Here is a 10,632-nt window from a genome sequence, read left to right on the forward strand (position 1 = left end):
ATCTGTGCATTTATATTTTCATATATTAAATAAATAAATAAAAGTCAAAAAAGTAATGTACAAATAAAACAACAAAACCAGGAAAAGGCAGTGCTTTGAGCCTAGCCCGTCCTGTCAAATATAATTTCTTCAATCTTTGGTTCTTAGGTCATTGTCATGAAGAGGTCCCTTGGCGTTGGCTACGCTGCTGTGGACAATCCGATCTTCTACAAACCTAACACAGCCATGCTTCTGGGGGACGCCAAGAAGACATGTGATGCTCTGCAGGCCAAAGTTCGGGAATCCTATCAGAAATGAAGATTGAAGATCCAGCCGATGCCTTCGGTTGCAAGAACAGAGAAAGGAGGCATTCATAGATGAGCAAAGCTCTCAAGACCCAAAGAAGCCTCACAAAACAATGAAGATTTTCAAGATCAGCACCCCATGCTTCTCAAAAAGCATTGGAAATTCTCATGGCCTACCTACGTACTGTCGCCATTGTCCAAAAAGCAAGAGTATTTTGTCCACAGTGAAAAAGCAGCCTCACTTTAGATGCAACCCCACTGGATTCTTAAAATTCCCTTTCAGTAGCTAGAAATCAGTTCAGAAGTTGAATGTTCGAGATTTCAGGATATGGGTTGGTCTGAAAAATATTACACAGTGTGATCATTGTAGACACCTGCATTTAGTGCCTTTTTTTTTCTTCTTTTTCGCCAAATGTGACTAATTTGAAACCTTTATCAACTTCTGACCTGTTCTCTTGCATCTTAGCCATACTCCAGATTGATCATGCCAAATCTGCAGCAGGTTATCAGCCTTCACTATAGACTCTAGATTCCAAAGATCTATTTTCTCACTTCTATTTTAATATGTAAAAGGTCTAGATAGTTTAAGTAATAACTTAAACATAATAAGTTGTATTTTTGAAAGTCCCATTGCCAATTGGTCTCTTTAACTGCAATCAACTAAGTGCTCTTGAATGGACTGTATTAAGTGCGCTTGAATGGAATGCAACCATCTGAGTAATAAATGAGTTCATGAAAGTGATGTAGCTTCGTCTCTGATGACAAAGAGCTAACATTAAATGGTTCCACTCATTAACACTGGAGGAAGACCTACTACTTTGTAATAGGTAGAGTTAATCTCTCTTCATTGTTTAGAAGATGGAATTGCTTTTCAAAGCCACTGTAATTTGTGAGGTCATATATAATTTGATGACACTGAAACATAATAACAGTACTTTTAACCATATCTTCAATGAACAGTGAAAAAAGGAACATCTTTCATAGAAGTTTAGATTTTCTTTGTGACTTTACCTTTTACATCAAAAGCTCTTAAGTAGAGATGAATGTGGCACATTATTAGGATTCTGTCTCTCTGTGCACTCAGTTTGGTACCAAGTCTCCCAAAGCAGTTATTAACCCATACAAGGCTTGGGGCTAGGGCTTAATTGGTCAAGTGCTCGCTTTATGTGAGGTCCTGAGTCCAATCCCCACTACTGAAAAGCAACACAAGCAGCAAAGCTGTTGACGCACACAAAGCTGTCTCTAAATCTAAAGACTAACAGTGAAAACTTTGCTCATCTTTATCAAGTTTCTAATGCACAATATCTGTTAGGTTTATGAGCAAGTTCTGTTTCACTGTGTCTGAGATAAAGGATGGGGGACGGAGGAAGGGGAAGGAGGGACAGGGAAGAGGGAGGAGAGGAGGGAGAAGCAAGAGGGAGATGTTAGAGCAGCAAAGATTTCTTTTAAATGTCTAAGAAATAAATGCAATTTACTAATGGATCTGAGGTTATTAGTAACTTCAAGTTTATCATAAAAGTTCTATTAGACAAAATTAAATAATATCTTTACTCATATCCCTTTCTTCCTTTTAAAGCCGCTGTAGGTGTTTCTAGAAAGTAGCAAGTTAAATTTTGAAAGTAGTTCCAAAATTCAATTTAAATCTTAATAATTGAAGGGGATGTTACTTCTTTCCCCAGATGCCTTTTGGTGGTATCTAGAGACATTTTTGGTTTTCAGAACTGGCAGATCCTACTGGCATCCGATGATAAAAGCCAGGGAATGCTACTAAATGATCATACTAAATGCACAGGACCAGACCCCAGCACCATGTAGTACAGGGTATAATCTACTCCCCAAGTATCAATCTGATGTCTTTCTTGGTGTCTTAAATACTAATTACAATATCTAAAGCATGGCAGTTTTAGTTTATGGCACTATTTATATGGAAAAAAAAAGCATTTGTCAAAATGAAGGCTGGGGCTTTTGTTTTTCCGAAGCTGGGGGAAATGAGGAAGTGTAATTCAGCTGTGATCGTCGGTATTCACCAATCTACAATGGTTAGTGCACCTGCTTCCCTCACGGGGCTATTAGAGGCAGAACAAAGGGCTTTGCTACTGTGCATAACTCAAGACTCCTTCAGAGTTCATGGGAACCAGGTAAGTGCAACTGACTCATGGTACACACACCTGGAGCTGCCTCTGTGTTATAACTGGCTGTTGATTTCCAGAAAGGAGGGGTGAATCTCTGAGGTGAAGAAGACACTATGCCTGGTCTCCTTTGGGCAAAGTTCCTTTAGTTGTAGAAAGAGAAAAAGGGGGGGGGGTCATAGTTATGGGAGTCAATCCTGAAGGCAGTGTCTGACATTCATCCGAAAGACAAGCCCTAGGCCCTAAGACAGGGCTCTGTTGTTGGCTGGCTTTCTGGAGCCTTCCCATAGAAAAAACAAGTGCCAGCAAGACAGGATCAGGCTGTACACTCACGCCTGCAGTACCAGCAATTAGGAGATTGCGTAGTAGGATCGCAAGTATCAGGCCATTCTGGGAGATATTGAAACTAGTCTCAGAAAGTGAACAAATAAACAATCACACTCAGATTATTTACTTTTGGTATTGACAGTAAATCTATCTATCTTATGTATATATATCTGCCAGTCCTTAGCCATCCAGTTACTGATCTAATTGGTTTTACTTAACTTTATTGCACAAGATACTTAAAAGATTTATTTTGAAGATTTTCAAGTATATAATTAAGTTATTCCTCCAAAAGAAGTAGTGGCTCAGGCCTGCAATTTTAGCACTGGGAGGTAGAGGCAAGAGGCTCAGGGGCTGAAGGACAGGCCCCGCCATATAGCAAGTTTGAAAGGAGCCCAGACTGCATAAGATTCTATTTCAAAACCCAAACCAAAGCAGCTCCCCAATAAGAACAAAAGTACTTAAAAAAGTTGGATGATCTTGGATGATTATTTGAGGCAAAATCTAAAAACCACAAAAATGTTTTTTTTTATATATTAAAAAAAACAATCCAAGACTTTTATAAAAATCTTGTTTGATTTCTCTATTCCTGATAAATCATACAACTGACAGATATGACTCATTCCATATTTTCTTTTATATATTTTTAAATTCAACTCCCTTAGATCTTGTGAACTTAAAATCCTTAGGGATGAATACTTTTATAAAAAACCGAACTTATTTGGCTTAATACTGGTGGCCAGAAAGTTGGAACAATTTGCCCTAGCATGTACTAGCATAGAAGCACAATGACTGGCCTTAGGGAGACAGAGCCCAAATGGGAGGTAGGCAGCTAGCAAAAGGGGAGAAAGTCAGGTTGATACTTTTATAAAATCAGTTCTTGAGTAAATGAATCTAAGCTTAGGAGACTTGATGCACTTCCTAGGACAGCAGCAATCTATTCCTTAGAGTGGACTTAATTACCTTCACTAGGTATCTATCCTGAAGGGGCTCAATGGACCTTGAGATGGAACCTTTCAAGATAAATCACATCCACGCCACAATGACGTGTGTGTGTGTGTGTGTGTGTACACACGAACATATAATATATTGGCCATTGTGTCTTACAATCTGTTTTGCTCTCCAAATCATTGAATTGCTACCATTGATCTGCTTGTCTTATTGGCCATCTTTAATTTTCTCTCATCTGGTTTCATTTGGGAGTTCGTTTTTTAAATTACTCATCCAAGTAAAGATTGCATAAGCCTTTACACACACACACACACACACACACACACACACACACACACACATTTATGTCTCTGCATATCTAGACAGCTCCTACATGTGGATATTCTTTATCATTCCGTAGACTTGTTTTCTTCTAGGGACTGAAGTAGGACAGGTAGCTCTTGTTTCTTCATTCAGCAGGTGTCAGAGCTTCACCAAGTCAGGCAATATCAGTATTTGATAATGTCTAGAAAATGAGTCTTAACTTTTCTTTTTTTTTTTTTTTTTTTTTTTTTTTTTTTAATATTTTTATTACATAATTTCCTCAATTACATTTCCAATACTATCCCAAAAGTCCCCCATAGCGCCCCCCACTTCCCTACCCACCCATTCCCATTCTTTTGGCCCTGGCATTCCCCTATATTGGGGCATATAAAGTTTGCAAGTCCAATGGGCCTCTCTTTCCATTGATGGCCGACTAGACCATCTTTCGATACATATGCAGCTAGAGACAAGAGCTCCAGGGTTCCGGTTAGTACATCATGTTGTTCCAACAATAGGGTTGCAGATCCCTTTAGCTCCTTGGGTACTTTCTCTAGCTTCTCCATTGGGAGCCCTGTGATACATCCAATAGCTGACTGTGAACATCCACTCCTGTGTTTGCTAGGCCCCGGCATCGTCTCACAAGAGACAGCTATATTTGGGTCCTTTCAGCAAGATCTTGCTAGTGTATGCAATGGTGTCAGCGTTTAGAAGCTGATTATGGGACGGATCCCTGGATACAGCAGTCTCTAAATGGTCCATCCTTTCATCACAGCTACGAACTTTGTCTCTGTAGCTCCTTCCCTGGGTGTTTTGTTCCCAATTCTAAGAAGGTGCACAGTGTCCACACTTTGGTCTTCATTCTTCTTGAGTTTCATGCGTTTAGCAAATTGTATCTTATATCTTGGGTATCCTAAGTTTTGGGCTAATATCCACTTATCAATGAATACATATTGTGTGAGTTCTTTTGTGATTGTGTTACTTCACTCAAGATGATGCCCTCCAGGTCCATCCATTTGGCTAGGAATTTCATAAATTCATTCTTTTTAATAGCTGAGTAGTACTCCATTGTGTAAATGTACCATAATTTCTGTATCCATTCCTCTGTTGAGGGACATCTGGGTTCTTTCCAGCTTCTGGCTATTATAAATAGGGCTGCTATGAACATAGTGGAGCATGTGTCCTTTTTACCAGTTGGGACATCTTCTGGATATATGCCCAGGAGAGGTATTGCTGGATCCTCCGGTAGTACTATGTCCAATTTTCTGAGGAACCGCCAGACTGATTTCCAGAGTGGTTGTACAAGCTTGCAATCCCACCAACAATGGAGGAGTGTTCCTCTTTCTCCACATCCTCGCCAGCATCTGCTGTCACCTGAATTTTTGATCTTAGCCATTCTGACTGGTGTGAGGTGGAATCTCAGGGTTGTTTTGATTTGCATTTCCCTGATGATTAAGGATGTTGAACATTTTTTCAGGTGCTTCTCTGCCATTCGGTATTCCTCAGGTGAGAATTCTTTGTTCAGTTCTGAGCCCCATTTTTTAATGGGGTTATTTGACTTTCTGGAGTCCACCTTCTTGAGTTCTTTATATATATTGGATATTAGTCCCTTATCTGATTTAGGATAGGTGAAGATCCTTTCCCAATCTGTTGGTGGTTTTTTTGTCTTATTGATGGTGTCTTTAGCCTTGCAGAAGCTTTGTAGTTTCATGAGGTCCCACTTGTCAATTCTCGATCTTACAGCACAAGCCATTACTGTTCTATTCAGGAATTTTTCCCCTGTGCCCATATCTTCAAGGCTTTTCCCCACTTTCTCCTCTATAAGTTTCAGTGTCTCTGGTTTTATGTGAAGTTCCTTGATCCACTTAGACTTGACCTTAGTACAAGGAGATAGGAATGGATCGATTCGCATTCTTCTACATGTTAACAACCAGTTGTGCCAGCACCATTTGTTGAAAATGCTGTCTTTCTTCCACTGGATGTTTTTAGCTCCCTTGTCGAAGATCAAGTGACCATAGGTGTGTGGGTTCATTTCTGGGTCTTCAATTCTATTCCATTGGTCTATTTGTCTGTCACTATACCAGTACCATGCAGTTTTTATCACAATTGCTCTGTAGTAGAGCTTTAGGTCCGGCATGGTGATTCCACCAGAGGTTCTTTTATCCTTGAGAAGAGTTTTTGCTATCCTAGGTTTTTTGTTATTCCAGATGAATTTGCAGATTGCACTTTCTAATTCGTTGAAGAATTGATTTGGAATTTTGATGGGGATTGCATTGAATCTGTAGATTGCTTTTGGCAAGATAGCCATTTTTACAATGTTGATCCTGCCAATCCATGAGCATGGGAGATCTTTCCATCTTCTGAGATCTTCTATAATTTCTTTCTTCAGAGACTTGAAGTTTTTATTATACAGATCTTTCACTTCCTTAGTTAGAGTCACGCCAAGATATTTTATATTATTTGTGACTATTGAGAAGGGTGTTGTTTCCCTAATTTCTTTCTCAGCCTGTTTATTTTTTGTGTAGAGAAAGGCCATTGATTTGTTTGAGTTAATTTTATATCCAGCTACTTCACCGAAGCTGTTTATCAGGCTTAGGAGTTCTCTGGTGGAATTTTTAGGGTCACTTATATATACTATCATATCATCTGCAAAAAGTGATATTTTGACTTCATCTTTTCCAATTTGTATCCCTTTGATCTCCTTTTGTTGTCGAATTGCTCTGGCTAGGACTTCAAGTACAATGTTGAATAGGTATGGAGAAAGTGGACAGCCTTGTCTAGTCCCTGATTTTAGAGGGATTGCTTCAAGCTTCTCACCATTTACTTTGATGTTGGCTACTGGTTTGCTGTAGATTGCTTTTATCATGTTTAGGTATGGGCCTTGAATTCCTGATCTTTCCAAGACTTTTATCATGAATGGGTGTTGGATCTTGTCAAATGCTTTTTCCGCATCTAAGGAGATGACCATGTGGTTTTTATCTTTGAGTTTGTTTATATACTGGATTACGTTGATGGATTTCCGTATATTGAACCATCCCTGCATCCCTGGGATGAAACCTACTTGGTCAGGATGGATGATTGTTTTGATGTGTTCTTGGATTCGGTTAGCAAGAACTTTATTGAGGATTTTTGCATCAATATTCATAAGGGATATTGGTCTGAAGTTTTCTATCTTTGTTGGGTCTTTTTGTGGTTTAGGTATCAGAGTAATTGTGGCTTCATAGAATGAGTTGGGTAGAGTACCTTCTGTTTCTATTTTGTGGAATAGTTTGTGAAGAACTGGGATTAGATCTTCTTTGAAGGTCTGATAGAACTCTGCACTAAACCCATCTGGTCCTGGGCTTTTTTTAGTTGGGAGACTGTTAATGACTGCTTCTATTTCTTTGGGGGATATAGGGCTGTTTAGATCATTAACCTGATCTTGATTCAACTTTGGTACCTGGTATCTGTCTAGGAACTTGTCCATTTCATCCAGGTTCTCCAGTTTTGTTGAGTATAGCCTTTGGTAGAAGGATCTGATGGTGTTTTGGATGTCTTCAGGATCTGTTGTTATGTCTCCTTTTTCATTTCTGATTTTGTTAATTAGGATGCTTTCCCTGTGCCCTCTAGTGAGTCTGGCTAAGGGTTTATCTATCTTGTTGATTTTCTCAAAGAACCAGCTCCTTGATTGGTTGATTCTTTGAATAGTTTTTCTTGTTTCCACTTGGTTGATTTCACCCCTGAGTTTGATTATTTCCTGCCGTCTACTCCTCTTGGGTGAATTTGCTTCCTTTTGTTCTAGTGCTTTTAGGTGTGTTGTCAAGCTGCTAATGTGTGCTCTCTCTAGTTTCCTTTTGGAGGCACTCAGAGCTATGAGTTTTCCTCTTAAAAATGCTTTCATTGCGTCCCATAAGTTTGGGTATGTTGTGGCTTCATTTTCATTGAACTCTAAAAAGTCCTTAATTTCTTTCTTTATTCCTTCCTTGACCAAGGTATCATTGAGAAGAGTGTTGTTCAGTTTCCACGTGAAGGTTGGCTTTCTATTATTTATTTTGTTATTGAAGATCAGCCTTAGTCCATGGTGATCTGATAGGATGCATGGGACAATTTCAATATTTTTATATCTGTTGAGGCCTGTTTTGTGACCAATTATGTGGTCAATTTTGGAGAAGGTACCATGAGGTGCTGAGAAGAAGGTATATCCTTTTGTTTTAGGATAGAATGTTCTGTAGATATCTGCCAGATCCATTTGATTCATAATTTCTCTTAGTTTCACTGTGTCCCTGTTTAGTTTCTGTTTCCATGATCTGTCCATTGGTGAAAGTGGTGTGTTGAAGTCTCCCACTATTATTGTATGAGGTGCAATGTGTGCTTTGAGATTTACTAAAGTTTCTTTAATGAATGTGGCTGCCTTTGTATTTGGAGCATAGATATTCAGGATTGATAGTTCCTCTTGGAGGATTTTACCTTTGATGAGTATGAAGTGTCCCTCCCTGTCTTTTTTAATGACTTTGGGTTGGAAGTCAATCTTATCAGATATTAGAATGGCTACTCCAGCTTGTTTCTTCATGCCATTTGCTTGGAGAATTGTTTTCCAGCCTTTCATTCTGAGGTAGTGTCTATCCTTTTCTCTGAGATGAGTTTCCTGTAAGCAGCAAAATGTTGGGTCTTGTTTGTGTAGCCAGTTTGTTAGTCTATGTCTTTTTATCGGGGAGTTGAGTCCATTGATATTAAGAGATATTAAGGAAAAGAAATTGGTGTTTCCTGTTATTTTTGATGTTAAAGTTGGCATTTTGTTCTTGTGGCTGTCTTCTTTTAGGTTTGTTGAGGGATTACCTTCTTGTTGATTCTAGGGCGTGGTTCCTGTCCTTGTATTGGTTTTTTTCTGTTATTATCCTTTGAAGGGCTGGATTCGTGGAGAGATAATGTGTGAATTTGGTTTTGTCGTGGAATACTTTGGTTTCTCCATCTATGTTAATTGAGAGTTTGGCTGGGTATAGTAGCCTGGGCTGGAATTTGTGTTCTTTTAGTGTCTGTATAACATCTGTCCAGGATCTTCTGGCTTTCATAGTCTCTGGTGAAAAATCTGGTGTAATTCTGATAGGCTTGCCTTTATATGTTACTTGGCCTTTTTCTCTTACTGCTTTTAGTATTCTATCTTTATTTAGAGCATTTGTTGCTCTGATTATTATGTGTCGGGAGGTATTTCTTTTCTGATCCAGTCTATTTGGAGTTCTGTAGGCTTCTTGTATGTTCATGGGCATCTCTTTCTTTAGATTTGGGAAGTTTTCTTCTATAATTTTGTTGAAGATGTTTGCTGGTCCTTTGAGTTGAAAATCTTCATTCTCATCCACTCCTATTATCCGTAGGTTTGGTCTTCTCATTATGTCCTGTATTTCTTGGATGTTTTGAGTTAGGATCTTTTTGCATTTTCCATTTTCCTTGATTGTTGTGCCGATGTTCTCTATGGAATCTTCTGCACCTGAGATTCTCTCTTCCATCTCTTGTATTCTGTTGCTGATGCTTGCATCTATGGTTCCAGATTTCTTTCCTAGGGTTTCTATCTCCAGTGTTGCCTCATTTTGGGTTTTCTTTATTGTGTCTACTTCCCTTTTTAGGTCTAGTATGGTTTTGTTCATTTCCATCATCTGTTTGGATGTGTTTTCCTGTTTTTCTGTAAGGACTTCTACCTGTTTGATTATGTTATCATGTTTTTCTTTAAGGATTTGTAACTCTTTAGCAGTGTTCTCCTGCAATTCTTTAAGGGATTTTTGTGCTTCCTCTTTATTGTCTTCTTCCTTTTTAGCAGTGTTCTCCTGCATTTCTTTAAGTGTGTTATTAACGTCCTTCTTGAAGTCCTCTATCATCATCAGGAGATATGCTTTTAAATCCGTGTCTAGCTTTTCCGGTGTGTTGGGGTGCCCTGGACTGGGTGAAGTGGGGGTGCTGGGTTCTGATGATGGTGACTGGTCTTGGTTTCTGTTAGTAAGATTATTACGTTTACCTTTCGCCATCTGGTAATCTCTGGGGTTAGTAATCTCTGGGGTTAGTTGTTATCGTTGTCACTATTTAAAGATTGGAGCAGAAGCTTTGTTCCACTCACCAGCAGTCCCAAAATCCTGCGGCGGGGGTCGTGGGTAGCTGGCGGGTGTCAGGCAACCCTGCGCTCCCGCTACCCTGGCGCTGATCCGGCCGGGTGAGGCCTGTGGCCCTACTCAGGCTGGTTTCTGCTTCCCTAACTAATGCAGTCTCAGGTCCCGCGCAATTGGATTGGAGCAGAAGCTGTGCTCCCCTCACCAGAAGTCTTAAGATCCTGTGGCGGGTGTTGTGGGCAGTTGGCGAGTGTCAGCAGACCCTGCGCCCCAGCTGCTCAGGTGCTTTTCTGACCGGAAGAGGCTTGTGGCCCTGTGTGGGCCGGATTTCTCTCTCCCCAACCAGAGCAGTCTCAGGTCCCGCGTGATTGGACTGGAGCAGAAGCTGTGTTCCACTCACCAGCAGTCCCAAAATCCTGCGGCGGGGGTCGTGGGTAGCTGGCGGGTGTCAGGCAACCCTGCGCTCCCGCTACCCTGGGGCTGATCCGGCCGGGTGAGGCCTGTGGCCCTACTCAGGCTGGTTTCTGCTTCCCTAACTAATGCAGTCTCAGGTCCCGCGCAATTGGATTGGAG

General features: G+C 40.2%; 1 protein-coding gene across 6 annotated transcripts in view; it reads left to right on the forward strand.

Moving 5' to 3' along the window:
- Nucleotides 1-1,026, forward strand: part of Nnt (nicotinamide nucleotide transhydrogenase) — a 108,703-nt gene extending 107,677 nt beyond the window's left edge. For all 6 annotated transcript variants that reach the window (XM_029468546.2, XM_029468545.1, XM_021181102.2 and 3 more), the window contains one exon: nucleotides 148-1,026. In XM_029468546.2, coding sequence (XP_029324406.1) covers nucleotides 148-297 — 150 coding nt within the window. In that variant the 3' untranslated portion in view covers nucleotides 298-1,026. The remainder of the gene's footprint in view (nucleotides 1-147) is intronic.
- The last annotated feature ends 9,606 nt before the right edge of the window (nucleotides 1,027-10,632 follow it).

Source organism: Mus caroli, unplaced genomic scaffold (genome assembly GCF_978045245.1).
Source record: "Mus caroli unplaced genomic scaffold, Mus_caroli_1 scaffold_15, whole genome shotgun sequence".
NCBI classification, from domain to species: domain Eukaryota; kingdom Metazoa; phylum Chordata; class Mammalia; order Rodentia; family Muridae; genus Mus; species Mus caroli.